The sequence below is a fragment of the Choristoneura fumiferana genome, chromosome 12 (genome assembly GCF_025370935.1).
Source record: "Choristoneura fumiferana chromosome 12, NRCan_CFum_1, whole genome shotgun sequence".
Classification (NCBI taxonomy): domain Eukaryota; kingdom Metazoa; phylum Arthropoda; class Insecta; order Lepidoptera; family Tortricidae; genus Choristoneura; species Choristoneura fumiferana.
Window position 1 is genome coordinate 19,157,821 of NC_133483.1, and position 23,381 is coordinate 19,181,201.

Genomic DNA, 23,381 nt, shown 5'->3' on the forward strand with positions numbered 1-23,381 from the left:
AACCACAGAATAAGTAATAGTACGAGTAACAGAACCTAATAGCACCTAGGTATATAAAGATACTACACATATGAATATGTTATTGTAATTACTTGCTTACGGGGTGGGATGCCACCCCCATGAGTTAAGTCACCTGGAAATTGGTATCCACATGTCAGCTTCGCATATTGCTATCTCTTTAACATAAATTAATCAGACAACACAGTATTTACCGAACTAAATAAACTAAAATGTTACCTGATTTAATCAACAACAATTTACGTTTCATTCCTCTTCCAGGCTCGAACGAAAACACTTCACAAATTTTTGCTCTGAAATGAAGTTTAAAGACATTTTTATGATTTATTACGGGGCAGTTAATGAAAGATTTAGGGAACAATTTGGATTTAATATTAAAGACACGACTTTTGAGAAAGTAGCACTGTATTTGCACGCTCCGAAACATGCTTCTAGTCTAGCACTGACAAGGATTTTATTTGGTAAGTTGTTGTGTGATTTTATTGAAATATAATTAACTAAACTTTCAGAATGCGGTCACTGAACGATACCTAATGTATAGATTAGATAATTGTATAAATTTGTATTTTGATTAATTTGTAAGTTTCCCGCGTCATTTTCAGACATTCAAAAACGTATTTTCAACCACAAAAACACATCTTAGCATTAAAAGTTCTAGACAACAAAGATCTATTATACCTTTCTTTTTTTAACATTAATTTATGTTAATATAACTAAAATTTATTGTCCACAAATAATGTACACGATCTTATTCTATAAGTAGGTAGGGTAGACCGGGGACATTAGAAACACGTCATGACTGAACAAGAAAATTTCTGACAACTATAAACCTACGTCTGACAACATAAACGCGGTCGGAGTCAATGACCAATAGCGCTCGAGAGACCGAGATTGTAACAACTTTTTCTCAAAAATGGTATGAAATGTTGCCATTACTTCATCAAAAACATCGTAGAACGTAACGCATCCTGGAGACTACCTGCTAGTGTCCAGGAAGTAATTTAAGTGTATGAAATGTACTTCCTGGACAATAACTTCCTTTAAACATATTGAACCCGTCACAAACAGCGCGCGGGCCGAGCGGCAGTGTTGGGTGTAGTTAACTAGTATTTTGAAATAGGTCCATGTCATCATCATCATCATCATCGTCACCATCACTACTTGCTAATCCTGCCGTGAAGCAGCAGTGCTTGCACTGTTGTGTTTCTGTGTGGAAAGTAAGACAGTCGGTGAAATTACTGGCACTTAAGGTATCCCATAATCCCATCTTAGGCCTCTAGGTTGGCAACGCATCTGCAATCCCCTGTTTTTGCAGGTGTCTATGGGCGGTGGTGATCTCTTACCATAAGGAGACCCACTTCCTCGTTTTCCATCCAGTCGAATAAAAATAAATAAATACTACCAACCATTATCATCGTCATCACCATCAACGAACATCATCATCATCACTATCATCAGAATCACCATCATCATCACCATCAACCATCATCATCATCAGCATCATCATCAAAATCATCATTATCAACCATCATCACCATCAACGATCATCATCATCACCATCACCAACAATCATCATCATCATCATCACCACAACTATCATCAACCATCATCATAATCACCATCACCATCACCATCAATCATCATCACTATCATCATCATTATCGTCATCCTGACCATCATCATCATCACATCACAATCACCATCATTTCATTATCACCATTATCATCATTTTTGAGAAAAGCACTATACATGCTTCGACCAGTAATCGCTATCCTGGCCTCGTATCGTAACTTCCACAGTCCAGGATGGCTTACTTACTGGTCTCTGCAGTAATGTACTATTTCATCACACTTGCACGTAAACAGTATCAAAACATACAGGTTAACTTGGTCTTACTTAACGTAATGCCCCATATAAAACCCTCGAGCTTTTTTCTTGTCATGAAAACCAACGTCGGTAAATGAGTCATTGCGTGTCCTAATACTGCTTCACGCGCTGTTGCTGCGTGTAATGCTGCACACGCACACTCTCCCGCAGCTCGGGCGTGCTGTTGGGCAAGGATGCTGGCGCTGCCCACGAGCGCAGCCTACGGTATCGGCAATTTCTACAAAAATGATATTTTTTGTCTTACAAATAAATAATTTTACTCGCAAATATGATAAAAAAACTTTGTGTGTCGCACGGGCGGTACTAGAATTACGAACATCAACTCATTAAAGCCCTCAGTCTTCAACTTCAGGCTTCTATTAGACTCTTGTTCGTAATTCCTTATTTACCGCCCTTAAGGTACAATGTACTATTTTACATAGGCACAGTCACCTGCCACAGCGGAGCGTGCAAAAATATCTGACACGTTCTACCGGCCCTAGAAATAGAGTCGTATCAGATATTTATGCACGCTTCAGATATTGATGCTGGTGACTGCATCTACCTAATGTTATCATGCAAGAATCATATTAATTGGTACGGCAAAAACATTACCACAAACTAGCAAAATTTTACTTTTTACAGTTCACCATGAAATATATCTTGTTTTGGATTTTTAGTTTAGGTATTTTTAAGATTAAAGCATTAATAGTAATTTAATAATAATAATAAATACACCCATTTGCAAACGTCACTCATGTTCATTGATATTAGAGATTGGAGCATATTTTTTTGTTTTCCAGGCTTGATGATGTTATTCGATATTCCGGACGAGCGTGGCGGCGCTACGATGCAAAAAAGATGGGGAGACCCCAAGTCGTGTCATTTTCCGCTTTTCACCTTTATACAGGCTATCCCTATGCCGTACATGGCACTCGTCTACGCTGCACTTTGGATTGGTTACCTAATTTATCATTATAATTTATTTAAGGATATAATAAATTATTTCCACATCAAAAGTACAAATTGAAACATAGATGCACAGAAAAACCAGAAAAAGAGACCAGCGCTGGGAATTGAACCCAGGTCCTCAGCATTCCGTGCTGTGTGCTATACCGTATAAAAGCTGAGATATGTGGTGCATAGGAGAAATTTGTGTCTGTACTACTGTCCAGTGGTGGTGTAGCGGTATAGCACACAGCACGGAATGCTGAGGACCTGGTTCGATTACCAGCGTTGGTCTCTTTTTCTGGTTTTTCTGTGAATCTATGTTACAGTTTGTATTTTCGATATGGATTTTACGGGATGATCGTAAAAAGTAATAAAATTTGGAGCTGAAATAAAAAATACAAAAATACTCCAAAACCCAATCTTAAATTATTGCCAATAAATGAGTCTTACATGTTGCAGGAGCTGTAGGAATGACGCTTGGTTATAAGTACCGTATCAGTGCAACTCTTTTCACCATCTGTTTTTGGTATCTGTTTTTAATCGAGAAGAGTTATTGGAACAACCATAGCTACTTGTTTGCTTTAGTAAGTTTTCTTCTAGCATGTACAGAAGCCGACTGTTATTGGTAAGAATATCTTCTAACTTATTTAAGCATTGACCTTTTAACCTTATAAAACCCACGTCAATTTTTACCAAAACTGGAAACCTAATGTCAATCAAGAAAACTTGAAATTTGCTAAATATGTTCAAAATTTTGTATGCTTGGACTAGTTAACTTCTAAATACTTGGACGATCGTGCTTCACTTGGGCTCAAACGCGTCAAAATGCGTTTTTCCTGTATCAAGAAAAAGTTATTTAGCGAATTTCATAGCAAAAACAAAACCGTTAACCTATTTAGCAAATTTTACTGAAACCGTTAGAACCGTTTCCCAGATTCACAAAATAAATAAAACTATATAAAAAATAGCACCTTAAAAGCTAGTTTATAATATAAAACAAGAGACACAAAATGAAAGAAAAAAAAACTCTTTTTCAGGTCCATTGATACTTTTTTAGAACCCGAAAATTTTTGTGAGACTGTGCCTTACTGGAACTATTTCCTTTTGAAATACCAATTCTTCATATTATACTTCGTAGCTGGTTTAAAGAAAGGCACATCAGAGTGGTTAACCGGATACTCTGTGCCTAATTTGAGTGCACATTGGGTTTTTACACCTTTTACGTAATTATTCTTAATTTATTTGCTAATTCTAACATTTTTATTTGTGTGGCATGTATAGGTACAGTCGAGCGATATGTGAACACTACTTCTATTGTTAATGGCGTAGAAGCGTGTTGAGTTGATATTTTTGATCAAATTTTCGCTCAGAAGTTTACGAACTTGACTGTATCTACTTAACTTTTATGCTTTGAATGTTATCGATATCTTGTGATATCACTATGTATTCTATTAATTGTGAATATTATCTTTCCTCAGGTTATTTTTAACAGTTGAACAGACTGACTACCTTATTGTCCACTGGTTTATTTACTTGTTTGACTTGACCGTGGCCTTTTGGATGATGTGGTCCCGTAGTCGCCATATGGCTATGGTTTTCTGTGCTTTGTTCCATTTAATGAATTCAAGGCTTTTTACTATAGGTTAGTACTGGTTGTTTGGTTGGTATCATGCAGGCTTGGGCTCAGACAGGCGGGCAGGAAGGGCCCGGGTGGCTCCACACAAGCCCAGGGCCCTAGACTGAAAGTACTCGTAGCAAGAGCTGGAACCTAGCCTATGCGGTGCGGGCCCCTATTATTGTACCTACCACCTGGCTTGCGACAAGCTCCGGAAGCCAGGTTCAAAAGGGACCAGTGCAGACTGGGGCCCTGCTAGCAAACGCCACCTCGACCATATGGCCAGTTTGGCGCTTGTATCGTGCAGCATTTTTGTTTACATTATTGTTCTGATTTATATGATCTAGTTTCAACATTGAACTAATATAATTTTTTGTCTTTTCAGGCATGTTTCCGTGGGTTTGTTTGGCAACGATGCCACTGTTTTATCCCTTTGATTGGCCTATTTTACTGTTAAATTTTTTAAAATCATTCTTCGTGACATTTTACGCAGAACTACGTCAACGAATCAATAATTATTCCTTAAAACTTGAACCAAAAACTGTAGAAAACGAATCAGAAGACGAAAATGACGATGTTTTTGTAAAAGACCACGAAAAAGGTGTCAGTACTGAAGGACTTTCTAGTTCACATGATCAATTTGTTCAAGATGGAGCAGCACCAGAATGTGTCAGTTTAAAAAACTGCGACAATGATGTCAAAAACTCAAAAGAACGTAAAACTATCAATGGCGCAAATTTAACACTTCAAAAAGATGAGCTCAACAGTGAACATCAAAGCAATCATGTGGAAGTAGGACAAAGGGAAAAAATAACAACTATATTGATTATAATGTACATGATAATGCAAGTCTTTTTGCCATTTTCTCACTTCATTACTAAAGTAAGATATAAATGATAAATTAATAAATATTAATAATAATTATTATATTAATTTAAAAACTACTTTAGAATAGATTGGTTTTAGCTAAATTTTTTGAACAGGTGTAGATTTTTTTTTTCGATTGCCCTCGTCCTGACGAGCCAGGAACGGTAGCTCTTTAATTTTTATTCCCGTGTGGGGATTTTTATTTTGTGATCGAGATATCAACTGTCACTTGTCCATCTTCACATAACCGTTAATTATTTGTTATTATCTATCTAAAAATTTTGGATGTCAGCTTTAAGTATATGAAATTTATATTACACTAATTAGTGTTTTTTTTAGGGTTACAACAACTGGACAAATGGAATCTACGGTTACTCTTGGGATATGATGGTGCATACTTGGGACATCCAGTCAGTAATTGTTAAATTAGTTGACAACGAAAAGAACAGTCAGTTTTATGTCGATCCATATGTTTTAACCCCTAATGATCGTTGGTTTAAGCACGGAGATATGATTCAACAATATGCAATGTGTCTTAAAAATAATTTAGCAAAAGAGTCTCGAAAGCCATTAAAACATCTTGGAATGCCATCTCAAAACATTTCCATTTACATTGATGTTTGGTGTTCTTTGAATGGTAGATTTGTTCAGCGCATGTTTAATCCAAAGTTAGATTTATTGCAAATTTCATGGAGTTTTTATCAGGATTTACCGTTTTTAATGCCCATCATTGATAATGCAACGGAATGGAGAAGCGTTTTGCACCGGATTAGAAAAGATGTTCATGGCTGGAATCAGCACAGTGACGTTGTATTCTTTGCTGATTTTTCTGGTTCGTACTCTAATAACTAATACATGATAAATTACGAATCTTTAATGTTTGTAAATATGTTTTGTAAACTAGTTAAATTATTTGTTTGCAGGGTATGCCTTGAAGAAGTTTATACCAACTGAATTCAGTAATGTTACCTTAACAGTTTTACAAGGACAGGTTGCTTTCGAGCCTGAAGTAACAAAGTATCGGAACGGCCAATCATATAAATTGAATCCTGGATATGGCACTAGTATTGATGCCGGTATGTTCCACAGGGTCATTAATATCGGTAAAGAAACAGCATTTTATATGTATACGTTTTATAATACTACCGAGGCAAACCTTAAAAAGAATGATAAAGTGGTGTCTAAGCATAATTTACCTATTTTTATGGAGCTTAAAAGGAGATTTAGTGATATGTTGGTTTTTGCTGATAACATGTATAACGGACTTTACCAATTGTTTTTTCGGTTGTCGATGTTTTTAGTTTCAAGTTATTGAACCCACATTGAACCTGTGGCTTTTGTGAGTTTCTATGTTTATTTTTTCATTACGTTGTATGTTTGATTTAATACATGGGTACATCAACCTTGTATTTCAATGTAATAGTTGTTGACTGCATTATACCGTTCGTGTCAATTATAAGTAAATAACAATTAAAGTAATATTTTATATTCAACACTCAATGTAAGTATGCAATTTATATTTAGAAAATAAAGTTTCATTTAAGCTATCGCATTTTAATTTCAACCATTATTTGTCATTCATTGAAAAGAGCTTCGTATGTAGTTTGCCTATACAGAGCAAACGCTAGTGTAAACCGAGCATAAGAATCCATAGAGCGCATTCTAAGTGAAGTGACAGTTTCCCTACCGTAAAAAAAGTAAATTCTGTGGCCTGTGGCACAGTGGCAGTGAGTGGCAGCGAGCGCAAGCAAGGCGGTCACGGCAGTAGGCTCGGCGTGACGTGTGGCGAGTTCGGTTCATTCGTCTTTTGCTCTTGCCGCGACACGTCCGAGCAAATAAGTTCGGGCTGCGTTGACGTCTTACTGCTAATAAATAGTCCGTGTTGTTATCGGACGCTCATTGCTGGTGTCAGTGTTATATGGGCAACACGCCTTCGCACGAAATATTGACATTAGTCATCTGTGATATAACGATTATTAAAACGATTTAGGTTATAATAATCGGACACCGGCGCGGTAATGATAAGTGCAGCGTGAGGCAGAGATAGTGTGCAGTGACTACAAAATAACGTTCGACATGGAGTCTGCGACTTGGACCTACAATTTGGACACTACGCCAAACTACTCTTACATTTTCGATTTCGAAAGCGAGTTTATCCACCAGAACTCTAGGAAATGGATGACCGAGAATTGGACTGTGGCGTTTTACTACGTCGGGGTGTATATGGCGTTTATTTTCGGCGGCCAATACTACATGCAGAATCGTCCCAGGTGAGATAAACTATCCATTTTGCAAACAAAGTTTAGTGTCGGCAGTTATGTTCTCGCGATACCTAGCCACGCTTTCTAATTGGAACTCTTGTAGTATTTGTATTTTTGAAGACAACTCATTGGGTGTAAATTGCCCCACAATATTTAAATATTTATTATTATCCTCATACAGCCCATCCTATTAGGACTTATTGTAATATGAGATCAAACTCCCATATATCATAAGTGACAAGGTTTCATGTTCTTAAAACAAAAATTTTACTTTTCTGCAAGAGATTAATTACCAATACTTGTTAACCAATACTAGTTGTAAATAATTGCAATTACAGTAATTACCTACCTATCTAAAAATCCAACTCCTTTATTCCCTTATAAATTTTAATAGTTAAATAAAACATGTCTAAATAAAGTCTTGAACTCTGTTGAGTTAGTAAATTATAAATGACATAAATAAAGTATTCCATTATTAATTATTTGTAAATTTAAAAATGGCACATCTCATAGACCTTTGTGAAAACCACACAGGTTTCCGCCCATTGTTATTTCTTGTAGCATTGTCGTTGACAATATAATCTAGTTACTTTTTACAGAATTCGTGAATAAATTATGCTGTAACATAAACACAGATTAGATTTACAATATGTAATTTTTTTAAGTAGGTATACTAGGTATGCGGCTTATTGTGAAGTTTAAATTAATTTCGGAGGTAATTTTTAAATTTAAGCTGTTTATTGCAAAAAGAAGAAAGTAACTGTAGTTCTTAATCACTTAGTTATTAATCTTTATTATCTAGTAGTTTAAAATTTTATTTAAAGGTAGTCTCATTTTAATTCACATTAAAGCTATGGTTGTTTTTATAATTGGATTTTCTTTTCAAAAATCTTGGTTTTTAAATAACACATAAATTGGATAAAGCAAAATAGTATCTTTACAGAGGAATATTTAAGCTTATTGGAATATAAAAATGGCTAGTAACCACTAGCCCACTATTAATAAAAGTTTTAAAAACAACACAGTAAATGGATTTGTATATGTAGAATCAGCAATTGCTAATATTTTTTTTATGAAATTTGCCCCCACCCTCCTCCTCTCCCACTAAGTAGTCAACAAAATGTTAATATCATGCTAACAGAAAGAAGCACTCTTTCACAATTCATTGTAAATAATTTTATGCGAGAAAAAGTTTTTGATAAAAAAAACATTTTTAATACACGCTTTTTTTGCTGACTGTATTTTTTATTGTACTGTACTTGCACTGTCACTCAAACTACATTTGCATACCAAATTTTTAGTCAATGCCATTAACTGTTGAAGAATTTGTCCTGCGGAGACGACCCTGGCCAGACTACCAGGATGTCTTTACCAGATTATTGTATTGTCATATGATTTACACATGTATGCAAATTTTCAGCTCACTGGGATGTGGATCAAATTTAATTTGCAAGATTTGATGACAAACATCTGTACAGGTGTAACTAAATTAAAAGCTTGTAAAAATAAAACATCATTAAGTAATAATGTCTGTTTTAGGGGCTGTTTCACCATCCATTGATTAGTGTTAACTGACGGTTAAATGTGATGCCGTCTCTATTTGTTTTGTTCGAATAGATGGTTACGGCACCACATTTAACCGTCAGTTAACACTGATCAATGGATGGTGATACAGCCCCTTAGTGTAGATAAAAATACCCGTTAGGGGTTACTTCTAGTAAATACATACCCACCATGATACTATGTTTTGTTTATAAATTATTTCTTTGCTCTCATATTTATATCTTTAATACTCTATTATATGTTTATTTTAAAGTAATTAAAAGAGTTTACTTGATTACAGTTGTAAATAAAAAAAAATTACAGTCACCATTTCATAATAGAAATTTATTTAATAATTAATAATTGTAGAATCCATACAACAAAACAAACATCCATAAAACAAAGTTTAATATTGTTAAATTGAGCTTTTTTAAAATCATTAAAAAAAAGCGATATTGCATTTAGAAACAGTATAAGACAAAAAATTACAAGTACTTATCATAAATGAAGTCATTATTTACTAAAGATTATCTGTCAGCTGATGGGGTTATCAATTTAATTACATGTTAATAGGGTATCAAAGTCATTAGTATTCACTGTCTAGGGCAACAATGTTCTTATATATTACCTTATTGAAAAATAGGCATTATTACTTATCAAATTAATTATCATACACTTATCATTAGACCAATTCATATTTTTTTAACAAGGGATTATGGACATTGTTATCTTAAATCGAAGTAGGTATAATGAAGTGTTAGGAATTTTAAATAGATTTGCAATAATAAATAAATACCTGGGCGACTGAGCTTTGCTCAGGCTAAAACTCGATAACAGGCGTTTTCCCAGAGATAAGACCAAGCTAGATCGATTTGTCATCCCCGACAACACCCACATACCAAATTTCATCAAAATCATTGGAGCTGTTTCCGAGATTATGTTTATATATACACACTAATTGCTTGTTTCAAGGTATAAGATATCATGACAATGCAACGATTTACACCAGTATACTGGGGCTACTCTAAAATTCGAAAATTGAAGTTTGTATGATACCATCCCTCTCACTCTTGTATTAAATAGTATAAGCGTCAGCGGGACAGCAGGATACGAAGTTCGAATTTTGCACTTCGTAGTATAGGGCCGGATACCAACTGTACTCCTAAATATACCTCGGGCATAGGTAGCATTGCTTATTTAAGGACTACATCAAGGCTGGCAAAACCCAGGCACGCGGGCCATAAATTGGCCTGCCAAAGCATTTTTTTTTTTTCACACAGATGACATACCAAATGAAAGGTGTTGTTATGAGAATCTCAAATGTATATATTGTGACTACTTTTAAAAAAGTTCATACTCAAAATCATAATAAATATTTTTTTTGAGTGAACTTTATGAACATTTGTTAGAAACCTCTACGGTGCTGCGATGACATCTAATTGAACTTCGTATTTTTTACCGTTCTGTGTCACTCTAAAATAAATGGTGAATCGTAAACATTGGTTTTCCTCTGTATTAAGATTTTCTTGTGGTTTTTATCATCTGGCGACCGTTAAATAGTATGGAAACCTTAAGAAAAGAGCGAAGTATCGCTCGGAGGCTTTTCACGAAAGCCAAAAGAATTTGAAGCCATTTAGAGTCGCATATTGATGAACTCACCGCAAGATTAAATTTGTCGGCATAATGATTTGAGAATTTTGAGATACAAGATTTTTGCAAAGTAGTGACAATGTGTTTTTATAATTGAAAGATAAAGTTATTTAAGAAAATAGTGGAAAATTTACATTCCGGGGGATGCTCTTGCTCCAGGGATGATCTTTGAAACTACTTGGACTAAACTTATGAAAAAAACCACTGAGAATGTTTCTACATCTACTCGTATATAATATAGGAAAATCTTTAAGAAGTCTATGGTATTTAATGTAACTTAAGTGCTAGTGTTTTTTTTACGGCTCTCCTGGGAAAATTTTTTTTTTACGTAAGTTACTATCCAATTAAAGCAGCGATATGTAGGTATTCAATGTCTAGGAAAGTATGGAACAATACGATGCCCCCCCCCCCTCCAAATCGTACACGTCAAATTTAAAAATGTACTGAAAATTTACAAAATAAAAAAAGCAATTTTTTGCCCCTAGCCGCGATGTATTAGTGACCCCCTCCAAAATTACAGGCTTCGACCGCGCCTGCATCCTAATCCCGTAGGAATATCAGGATTAATGTGTGTACGTATATTTTATTCCCAGGACCCAGCTGTCTACTGTACATACCAAATTTCCAAATTTTGGCATAAAGAGTAACAACATCCACACACACAAACTTTCGCATTTATAATTATTTATACTCGTATTTGTGGGATTTGGATTGTATTAGTTATTTTTACTATAAGTACATTTTATCCTTAATCAATTAATTATACGTCGAAATATTCGCACTTGGATCTAGTAATGTCAAGGCAGTCGAGAGTGTCGACATTGCATTTGAATGTTACCTATTTAATGAATGGAATAAGTAACAGTTTAATTATTGGTTCTAAAATGATTTATCACATTTAAAAATATGACTATTTTCGTGTTCATTTGTAAGGTAATTTGACAAATATTTGTTATTGATTATTTCTTATCAGACTTAGCCCTCGTTTCAAATATTAGTACAGTGAGATATATTTTACATTTTCCTACTGAAAACTTGGTAATGTTAATGTATCGTCCAAAAGGAAAAGCGAGAATTTTTTTTTTTGCGTAAATGGAAATTTATAATGACTTGGTTTCCAAAAACTATAAGTAGGTATGTTTTATAGTTGTTATTTCGCGGTTTTGCGGCGTATGTTAAAAAGATATTTCGTTGGGTCATTTCGTATTTAAAGAGATGTTAATTACTGTTTTGTATGCCTAATTAAGGTGGGAAACCACAAAGTATAAACATTATTTGATGAAAAACACGTTACACGTGCGCGGTACAGGTAAAAAGGAATTTTAAGCTTCAAGTATTGTATTGTATAAATAAAGCCAAGGATACACTAGGGGTCAAATGTCTCACGAAGCCGGTCGATTTCGCCTGACATATCTGGCGACACCCGACGTCGTTAGCTACACGTGTCGCGCGATGTTGCCAGACATATCAAGCGAAGTCCGGCAAGGTCGCGCCACTTCAGCTGGCTACTCGTGTCGCAGGACATTTGTCCCCTAGTGTATCCCTGGCTTAACTCTTTACTAACTCTAACACTTGAGTCTTTACTAACCAGATGTTAGCATCTGGTAGCATGGTGTATGGTAGTGTTGCTCTGAAGATGAGCTCTGGTTGAGTTTGAAACGCGTTAGTGTAGTGTGGTGGTGGTGATGTATGGGTTTGTGTGATTTGTGTGTGTTCTTACAGTGTGGAGGTGGAGGAACTGCATGAACACGCATATCTCGCGGGTGAGCAAAGTTATTGTTTTAGTTCATTCGTGTGAAGTTAAATAAAAAGTTTGAAAAAAATCACTAACGCGCCGACAGATAACGTTGAAAACTACTGTGATTCCAACTATGTTGGACAGTAAGGCTTCTGTTCCGTCTTTAACTTAGTTGGCACGCGACAATTTTCTTGACCTTACACAAGTTTTAGTAGCGCTATGGCTACCCTGTGAGGGTGGGCGCCGGCCGCTGAGAGCACCCTCTGACTTGAGAACCGTAGGCGGATCGCAGTCGCAGCCTTAGCCGTCTTTTTTTTTTATTCGACTGGATGGCAAACGAGCAAGTGGATCTCCTGATGGTAAGAGATCACCACCGCCCATAAACACCTGCAACACCAGGGGTATTGCAAATGCGTTGCCAACCTAGGGGCCTAAGATGGGATACCTCAAGTGTCAGCAATTTCACCGGCTGTCTTACTCTCCACGCCGAAACACAACAGTGCAAGCACTGCTGCTTCACGGCAGTCTTTGGGCAAATACACCTAACAAGCACACTCACTGGCAATAATATTGTGACTGTAGTTGCCGGCCCGCAATGTACGGAATGCTCTTTAATTTGCCCTAAAAGCATAAATTTGGTGGTTATTGTTCATTCGACCCGATTGTGACAGGGCCATCCTCTCAGCAAAGAAGTCACGCTTAAAATTTAATTCAAATTAAGTTACATAAAACTCATGATGGAGAAATACATATAAGCAGAACAGTGATAGATGTCTTGGTTGCGCACAACCTGTATGCGTCATTCTATCTCTTTCTCTTTTTACGTGTAATATCAACTTAAATTTGTGCCCGATCCACCTACTTAATGGAAGAACGTTCATCATCATCATCTCAGCCGTAGGACGTCCACTGTTGGACATAGGCCCCCACAGACCTCCAGTTGCTTCGGTTGGCAGCGGCCTGCATCCACCGTGAACCCGCGGCTTTAACCAGGTCACCCGTCCATCTTGTTGGTGGACGTCCTACGCTGCGCTTGCCGAACGAACGCGGAAAGACGCGCGGAAGAACGTTACAGAATGTTAAATATTAATTTTCTGTCCTTATCTTCATTTTTTAATAAATAAAACTTAACTTTTCTTATCTAATGTTGCATACTTTAATCGTTTTTTAGCTTTTCATGTTGCATGTAATCCGGTCTCTTCTCTACATATTATAATACAAATCTTGAGTGAAACTTTCATTAACCAATCGTAAAAACTGTATTAAAATCCGTTGCGTAGTTTAAAAGATCTACTCGGTACTCTTACCTCTACGTTACACACACAGATCGACTCCTTTGGTGGGAAGGGGAAGTGACTTTATTTTATACCATGTAATAAGATAAAAGATACAAGCTATCGTACGTAAAGGCACACTACTCGTGACAACTTTCCCTTTCCTGTGTTACATCAGTACTGTTATATATATTGAAACTTGTTTTTGTTCGAGACTTATATCGTCCAGAGAAATGAATGAGTAGCTGCTGCATGTCTCTGATTTCATATATGTAGATGATGTCAGAGATGAGCAATCACAGTTGGACATAATTGTCTTTCTGTTTCGATTTATCGATTACCGGTAGAGACATCATGAACAGTTCTGTTCTGTTTCTCAGCAAAATATCTATGTGCAAGTTCGTGCTTACAAGATGTCTTAGGGTGTGTGTGTACGAAGGTACCGACAGTGACTAACTTCGTGCTACGCCATCTATGTGAGCTGAACACAAACTTACTACTGCAAGGTGCGTTTTCGTAAGTGAACAGGTGTAAATATAATTTGGACCTTGTCTCAACAGCTATGCGCGACCGGCGGCGGAGCCAGGGGGGCTACTACGAAATTCGATCGTATCGTGCCGTCCTTCTTAGGTAGGTACTCTTGTAATAAGCGTCTTCATAGTACAGGGCCTACGTTTTCTCTGTTCATTGCGCTGGTTATTACCAGTTGTCCACACTGCGGACAAGTGGAAAAAAAAATTAAGCATTCTACTGACTAGGACATCACAGAACACATTTTTGATCGATAATTTCTGATGATAATTCGCACTATTTCGCGCTGGCGACATTCAGTGTGAACTACCGGATTTTTTTCCCACATGACCGCAGTCGCAGAACAATATGTACGGACTCGTATATGCCTACCTGGCGCACCGCACGCAATGAACAAGCCCCGGCCGTTAGCTGCTTGATTAATTGTATAATTACAGTATAAACGTTCTAATTACACAGTTAGATACTGGATAACTCGAGTCACTGGTACAATGTACTTGACATTAAACCAATAAGCCAGCGATTGAGCTCGGTGCATTTACCGCACCTTGCCCACTGCCCCTACGAAGGTCTTCACATCTTGGTATGGCTGTCCTGCGATACCGGTTTCTGCTGCGCCATTTCCTTGGTATGACGCCGGTAATGGGTTTTTACGCAACATAAACATAGTATACTTAACTTAAATATATTTATAGAGTTATAAACAGTTCTAAGAAAGTCGCGCTCGTGATCTTATGGGATCTTGTGTTTCATCTGAATTACATTAGTCGCGGATAGTTAAATGACGCGTTTGGCTTTGTCTTTAGTTCATTAAAAACGTTCAGCGTACGTTTTAAAACAGTTCTCATTCATTCATTCATTCGTTCATTGTTATTATTCCGTAATGAGTAGTGAGATTTATGGCGCTTTTTCATTGTCATTTAACTATACTCAGCGGCACAAAATTTGGCCCACTCTTCATACAAAATTACCATACACTCAAAAATTACTATACTCTGCATACATTAGAATCGAGGGCCAGATTTTTGCCGCTCAGTATATAATATTGTAATCGACACAGTAACAGTCTTTATAATAAATTGTATGTATGTATGTATGTATGTAAACTCTTTATTGTACAAAAGAAAATTAACAAAATACAACTGACAAACTTTAAGATACTTGTACAAAGGCGGACTTATCCCTTAATTGACTTATTTCTTAATTGTCACTAGACAACGAAATTAAATCTATGCCGTTACCAATAAAAGATTAACATCCTTGACTGAGTGACAGACAACGCACAGCCTAAACCATAAGAACATGCGTTATGAATTTTGACAGACATTCGTTGAGATTGAAGGTACACTATAAAGAGATAGAGCGGTACGCAATATTTTATCTACCTCGGGACCAAATTCATAGTCGCAATTAAATGTCTCTGTGTGTGTAGATAATAGGCTGTTTAATTTGTGACCCCCTAAGAAACCGGTGCCAGTTAATCAATGCTTTCCAAAATAGTCAGATTTTGTAGCGTCAATAACAACACCTGTTTCACTTGGATATATGTGACGTCGATTAAAGCGGCTCGTAGACGGGCCATATTTTCACTGCAATTTGTGGCCGGCAACTATTGGTGTCCCTCTCTTACTCACATGTTAGACAGGGACACCAATAGTTGCCGGCCACATATTGCAGTGAAAATATGGCCCGTCTAGGAGCCCCTTTAATAAATAAATAAATAAATATCACGGGACAATTCACACCAATTAACCTAGTCCCAAAGTAAGCTGGGTACTGAGCAACGGATAAATATAATTATATAGATAGATACATACTTAAATAAATACATATTAAACACCCAAGACCCGAGAACAAACATTCGCATTTTTCATACAAATATCTGCCCCGACACGGGAATCGAACCCGGGACCTCAAGCTTCGTAGTCAGGTTCTCTAACCACTAGGCCATCTGGTCGTCTAAAAAAAGGTCGTCCTTTAGAAGAAGACACGTATTTTTTCTGCATGAAAACACGTGTCGCGAAAACGGCAACGTTCTGCGGTTCATTGATATAGACTGAGGTAAAGTAACCCCTGAATCAATTATTTAAAAGTAAAAAAAATGTTTTTTTACTTGTATAATTAATGATTTCCGGCGCGTACGACCGGCCTAAACCGAGGTGAATGGAACGCCGCATCTGATCTGCATCGTTACATAACTAGAGGACGGTTGGCACGCTTTTCTGATTTTAATAGGGACGGTGGGCCACGGAGCCGAGAGGTATTGTATGAGGGTTGAGGGCACTTCAGATTGGAACAATATTGTCTCGTGCTTTATTAACAAAGACTCGTTTCTCATTAGAAATTCGTATTATCTTCTTTTCCAGACACGCTTTAGTGGTTGTCCTGCCGTATTGCGCCATTGTCAGACCTTTGATACGACCCTTCGTCAAGTAAATCGTAAGAATATTCTAACAAGCCCAAACACGGCGTGTGTAATTCTGTCTTGAAGTTTTAGTGTCTAGCTTCCGGCGCCATCAATAATCACCTCGATAGTACCGTGTTATCGTATAGTCAAAACTACGCATAGGCCTACTTTCGTATAAATACAAATTGAAGTGGTTAATAATAAGTGGAATGATTCCGATAGATACATACTACATACATTAGCTTTAGCTATTATAACTATAAGTGAAGCTAAATCAGCGCGTTAGTAAAAACGTGACATACAGCTAGTCTGTTGTTAAGGAATTAACTTAGACTATTCAAAGTCTGAAAGGCAATGCAACGCAAATATTGATGATAAGACTGTTACGCACTTAGTTACAATAAGTCTTCAAAAAACCATGCCTATCTTAACCTGGAATATATTACGAAGCGACGCTCCTAATTTTCGAATGTAAACATAACATCCAGCTTATATTTACTCAGTAAACATACGACGACGGCCGGTCAGTGAGAATCTCTAGATCAAATTCTGCCGTATTTTTGACCATCTCAAATATTAGTCGTTTTCGAGTCAAGGCAAAAGTTAAACTATATGTACATCATCATCTTTTATATTCGTCGTATATTAAGGGGACTTTCTGGACAGTACCCGGTTAGCACAGCCGGTACAGCTGGAACTTTGTAGAATAATAACTGGTTTTTAGCCAAGTTTTGCGTTAAATTGAAATACGTATGCTAAATGAAAAACACCGGTAAATAATAAACTTGCCCTTTTTCTATTAATTTTAATGTCGACGTGCATAGAGCTATCATTTTAAAAACTGTGCGTTAGACATACACTGACCGCGTCCACGTTAGCTTCTATACGTATTGATGGCTACGTTCGTTCGGACCATCAGAATAAGACCAAATACAGTCCTAATGCTTTATTTATTGGCATGAACATTTGTGTTTAAAGTTTTTTTCCCGCATAAATAGTACTTCTTCATACATATATGTATATGTAATCTAATGGTTACGTAATAGTAGGTACGTAAAATTTAAATCAATGTTAAATAGACAAAACCATATCATATCAAATGATATTGTAACGGATAACTCACGTCTTAAACCGAGTTTAGCTCGACATGTTTCGGGCTATTTCGTAGCCCTTCTCTCAGGAGCACGCGACTCGGCGGCTGCCGCAACACGCACACTACGAGCACCGCTCACCGCGTGTTGCGGCAGCCGCCGTGTCGCGTGCTCCTGAGAAGAAGGGCTACGAAATAGCCCGAAACATGTCGAGCTAAACTCGGTTTAAGACGTGAGTTATCCATTACAATATCATTTAATATGAGTGAGTATCACGGTAGTTTCATTTTCAAAACCATATCAATTACTGACCTGAGCTGAGATGTACTTCGCGAGTCTGTGATTTTCGTTTTTAAGGTTCCGGAGCCAAAATGGCAAAAACGGAACCCTTATAGTTTCGTCAAGTCCGTCTGTCTGTCCGTCCGTATGTCACAGGCATTTTACTCGAAAACTACAAGGATGTATTTCAATGAAATTTAGAGTACAGATGTCTTTTCAAAGCCGCTAATTAGTTTTGTAGTTAAATTACAATAATAAATATTTATAGGGGGGGCACTCCATACACGTAACAGAAATTGAAAAAAAAAAAACTTAACTCGCATCAACGTGTGACGCATAGTTCGACAGCTCTTTTGAAAAGATAGTAAGGTTTCTCAAAAACTTTTTTGATTAAGTGCAGATTTCCGGAAATAATCGCTCCTCACAAAGTAGCAAAAATTGTGTCGTCCCCCCCCCGAATATTTCCGAAAAACTGCGCTTCTCAACAAAAGGACGTAAGTGCCGTGAAGATACGCTCTTTTTCTGGTAATAGATTTTAAGACTGTAGTAAGTCTAAGTGTTTTAATTGTGTTATAACGCACATAATATTACTTGATTTTTTTCGTAATGGCTACGGAACCCTATCTATCTTGGGCGTGTCCGACACGCTCTTGGCCGGTTTTTAATCACATGGCTCCGTTGTTTTTAAAAATATCAAAAAACGAATCGACAAAATAATCCATGTAATTTCACGGGTTGGTTGTAATTTCATTGGTTGTCAAATGCGACCTGTAGAGGCGAACAGACAGCCACGCAAACATTTTTGTACAAGCTTTGTGTCTCAAGTGTTTTATATATGGATTCTGACATACGTGAAACTATGCAAGTGTCCTGGCCGCCGGAAATTTCAATAAAAAAAAAGCAACAACTCTTTTGTTCAAAAACATTTCAGTGATCTAATTACGAGTATAATCTAGCTTAATTATTGCCGTTGCTGAGTGAGCACTGAACACTTTCGTTTCCTAGCTGGTAGGCGTAATGAGTGGCTGGACACAGAGTCAGACAGCGTCACGAAACGACTGTTGCGTAACGTATCGGACGACGGACGTTTCGTTCCGTACGCGAGACGATTTTCCAGCTACGGATACTAATTTTCCAGCTAGGAAAACAGTTATAAAATTTTACCCAAAACCGTCTTTGAAAGTTTCGATAGGGCTTAAAATGCTATTTATGCAATTTAAATAAATCGTGATATGTTCTTTTGGAAATGTGTCGTAATTTATTGTGAAATTTTAGTTTAATAAATGCCCTTGTTTTACGTGCTAAAAATACCCGACCACACTTACTCTACATTGAACAGAGCAGTGAATGCGCTTAGAAAAAAAAATGCAACGTCAAAAATGAAGCTATTGTCTGACTTACAAAATCAGTTCCATCCATAACACCTTGCTTTACTTGGAAAAATAACCATAAAATTCAACACATTATCAGTCGTAAATTATCAAAAAAGAAATAACGTAAGAAATTAGAAGCACGAAGATAAACAACGTGCGATCTTATCGAATCATCTCTTTCCAACGCAAGGAAAACGTCTTTCGACAAGGATCATCCGATCTTTGCTGGGTTTGATCTTGCAAACTAAACAACAATGGAGGTCGATCTTCAAATAGATTCTTTCGACGTGATTCGTCGCTGACGTCGCCCAATTGCTGTGGTTAATTAAATTAAGCTTCGACAAAGCTAAAATATTGGTCTGAAAGATACTAGTGCTCTTGTCTGCTTCTTCTGTTTGTTTAAACTCTTAGTTTTCGGAATAAAGATTAGCCTTTTCGGCCTTCAAACTTCCAAATATGTTGTATCTCCTGTTGTAGCTTTCTGCGAGGTTCACTTAGAGCGTATAAACACAACTAAGTTTCCCCTTTGTCTTTAGTAACATACATGTGGCAGATTTCACTTAAAATTAAAAAAAAAAACACCTTGTTTTGTTATTCAAATATGATAATACCTCGACCTTGTAATTCCAGAAGTCTAGGCAGAAAACAAATCTATTTTAAATTTGGACGATTTCACGCTATCGCGGGGCAATGTCCTTTGAACCTAATGACACCCCTTAATCGTTTGGCTTCAGGGTGAAACTCTGGTCATTGACCTTGGATTAGCTAGGTAAAGCTTCCGTGTAAGTTAGTTATAGAACTAAGTAAACTTAAAAAATCCTAACTTTTGCGTTTGTTTGTTTATTTGTTTGTTTGAAGTGGGTATAAAACAATTAGTTATTTGTCCAACGGACAACTATTAAGGAATGCAGTTTTTAGTTAGGTATGGGTATGACATATTTGTTTATCGTACTATAATATTATAAATGTAAAAGTTTGACTGTTTAGATGTTAGAATGTTTGTTACTCTATCACGCAAAGACGTCTCCACGGATGTAGATGAAAAGCTCATTTGTACTTTATAACTGAGATCGACATACAGGATACTTTTTGTCTCGGAAAAATGAACAGTTCCCGGGGACAGCGATACTTAAATTCTTTGCAGATGAAGTAGCGGGCAACATCTAGCCTTTATTAATGTGAACTACAATACCAGGTTAACTTCTTTTAGTTTCATTAATCTGTCATCTCCCAGAATAGCAGGATCAAAGGAATTTGGACACAAATTTGTGCCTCTGGGAGAGGACAGGTTAAGAATGTTACGAAGACTTAATGGCCGATTAAGTGAATTACTGCCATCTATCCTAGGATTGTGACCAGGATTCATAAAATTACATAGCAAGAATAAAATGAGATGCGGGTTCGATAAAGTACCTAGTCGAAGTAGATCCGATGTTTAAAAGATAGATAAAATACGAAGTTTCAAACATTGAACACGAAAGTTTTAGGTCATTTTTATTCCAGAATGATTAAGGCGAAATCATAAAAAATCGATAGTTTGCGCGTTTCTACGTTTTCTATAACACTTGTGAAATCTTGTTAACGATATGTTATTAACTGATAAACATTACGACTTCTGCTTGTAAGAGAATGCTGATTTATTCCGCCTTTTTTATACTTACGTGTATAAGATGAGTTATGATTTTGACCGTGGAAAAATTGCAAGTGCAGTGCTTTTGAAGGCAGCAGTACTTTATACTACAGTTATTTTATACTACACTTGCTTAGTTAATGTATCAATACTACCCTAATACTTTTGAAGGCTTGAAAGTCGTTTGTATTAAATTTCGTTACTGCCTTTTAATTTCTAGATGAAAAATATATATCATTCGAGGGTTAGTAAGTATACGTTATTTATTAAACTCGTGTCATTTACTTAAATGCGCGTTAGGTTAGTTATCTGTGCCTTACTCCCCTTGGTAAATAAGTACTATTTCACAAAGTAGATGCGATTATTATAGTAGGTTGTAGTTGTATATATGACTTGCTGCCGTCTGGTGATATCCCAACTAAAACATATGCTGATTGCTGATAAAACCAAGAAAAATCCAGCTTATCTAAATGTTAGCAAAGATAGATATCTTAGTAAGATTAAGTGCTGTCTAGAGCAGAGAGAGAGAGAGAGAGAGGGGATAGAGTAACGGAGCTATTTTATCCCTATTTTTACCACGCTCTTATTAGCTTCACCTGTTAACTAAGTTTGTAACTACACAAAACGAACTGAACGAAACCCTGAGATACCCCATTATACCTCATATTCTATTCTATTCTATTCTAAAACTCCCTAAAATCGTGGTAGCGTACAAACTAAGTGCTATGCTTATCCAAAATAACTTTCAATTTAAACTTCAAAGTATTACTAAGATTTATAGCTGTTGTGCCTGTTGTATTGCATTCCGTATCAACACATGACTTAGCCAAAGATAGCGATAAGAAGTCAGAACTGATACTGAATCCACACGTCTACAAAATATTGAATGATTTACGTAACACGTCAAATAAATTGAAACATGCGGCGAGATCATAGATTAAGATTAAAGTGTAATAACAGTAGCACATGCTGTTTTTTAAAAAAAAAATAGATTTCATTGAGTAAGCGTATTTTTTAAAAAAATAGCTTATAATGTGTCCCACTGCAGGGCAAAAGCCTCCCCTTTCTTATTCCAAGCGTATTTACTAATAAATAATATATTAAAGGTTTAAGTATTATGTTACTTATTTCTGTCAAAGGGTAAAATAATTTCTATTATTTCCAAAAAACGATCGCATCCTTTTGATGACGTGGTGGTGAGTGTTGTTTAGTTTAAATATACGCAGATTCTCTCCAGGCCTACTAATAATTTAGCATGTGAGTAACAGTTGAAAATAGAGAGAAACAGGTCAAATAACGCAATGCAATGTTTTATGTTAGCTAGTTCCCTCTTACTATTATAAGTGGCGCTAGGCAGATAAGGTATTAATAAACTTTAACATTTCTCTTATCTCATGTCTTCCGATGTATTAATTGTTCAGACGATAACGCTGCTAAAAGAAATGTTTAGGCAAAATTAAACGAGAAGGTTCTGTTTTTAGTCATTCTTTATATTTTTTAGTAGGTATACATCGCTAAAGCCCACAATGATTAGCTGCTATTTCATGAACTATCTGTCAGTAAATATTCATTTCACCACCTCATGTATGTGGATGAAATCATATTTTAGTTTTAATCACGAAGTTTTAATGAATTTTAGTTTTACGTCAGACCAGTCGTTTTATTGGACGTGGATCCGTTTGACTATCCTGTGGACGGGACATTTGGGTCTTCGCCGAGTAGCGAGATAATTTTGTTCCAGTTCACCGAATGTATGTCCACGATCAATTAAGTCACAGAACTTTATGATTCATGTCTCATTCAGACGCGTTAAGTGATTAGTCATTCGATAATGCTATACGTACCTACACAACACGATAAACAAGCACGTGTGGTACTTTATGTTCTAACGAATATCTGAGGTTAATTCCTGGTCGGTTAAGGATTGTGACTGAACTTAAATGTAAATGTTTATACTATAATCTTTATGGTATCGTAAAATGGGTGATAAAAATTAAAAAGCAGCAGACGTCATACAAATGGCAGTTAGGTTTTTCGCCTGGAAACATGCATGTCATTTTGCCGCTGTCAAATGAGATGACATAAAGCTATGTTTTAAGTTCATTAGAGACAACGGCTAACCGATATAGTGTATATTCAACCTCGACATTGGCGGAATCATCAATAGTATTGATGGAGCTATATCTTCGAGAATGAATTGAAAAGTTTATTAGAGAAAGGCAACAAGCCTTGCTTTTCTGTTTCTCTTTCTTACTCAAATACATAGTTCATATTATGTAGTTATAGTT

At 36.5% G+C, this 23,381-nt stretch overlaps 2 protein-coding genes across 3 annotated transcripts in view; both read left to right on the forward strand.

Moving 5' to 3' along the window:
• Window positions 1–232: 232 nt before the first annotated feature.
• On the forward strand, window positions 233–6,861 carry GC (gamma-glutamyl carboxylase). 2 transcript variants are annotated; one of them, XM_074095941.1, is made up of 8 exons: window positions 233–479; window positions 2,688–2,843; window positions 3,295–3,460; window positions 3,873–4,058; window positions 4,314–4,477; window positions 4,836–5,332; window positions 5,657–6,149; window positions 6,241–6,861. In XM_074095941.1, exons 1-8 carry the CDS (start codon window positions 317–319, stop codon window positions 6,630–6,632), a joined length of 2,217 nt encoding a protein of 738 aa, XP_073952042.1. In that variant the 5' UTR covers window positions 233–316; the 3' UTR covers window positions 6,633–6,861. The 2 variants fall into 2 exon arrangements, with proteins under 2 accessions (XP_073952042.1, XP_073952043.1); XM_074095942.1 differs by having other exon boundaries at window positions 5,100–5,332.
• A 175-nt stretch (window positions 6,862–7,036) lies between these two features.
• Baldspot (elongation of very long chain fatty acids protein baldspot) overlaps window positions 7,037–23,381 on the forward strand; it is a 59,950-nt gene continuing 43,605 nt past the window's right edge. Inside the window, exon 1 of the mRNA XM_074095649.1 lies at window positions 7,037–7,587. Within this exon, the coding sequence (XP_073951750.1) occupies window positions 7,394–7,587 (194 nt within the window). The 5' untranslated portion in view covers window positions 7,037–7,393. The remainder of the gene's footprint in view (window positions 7,588–23,381) is intronic.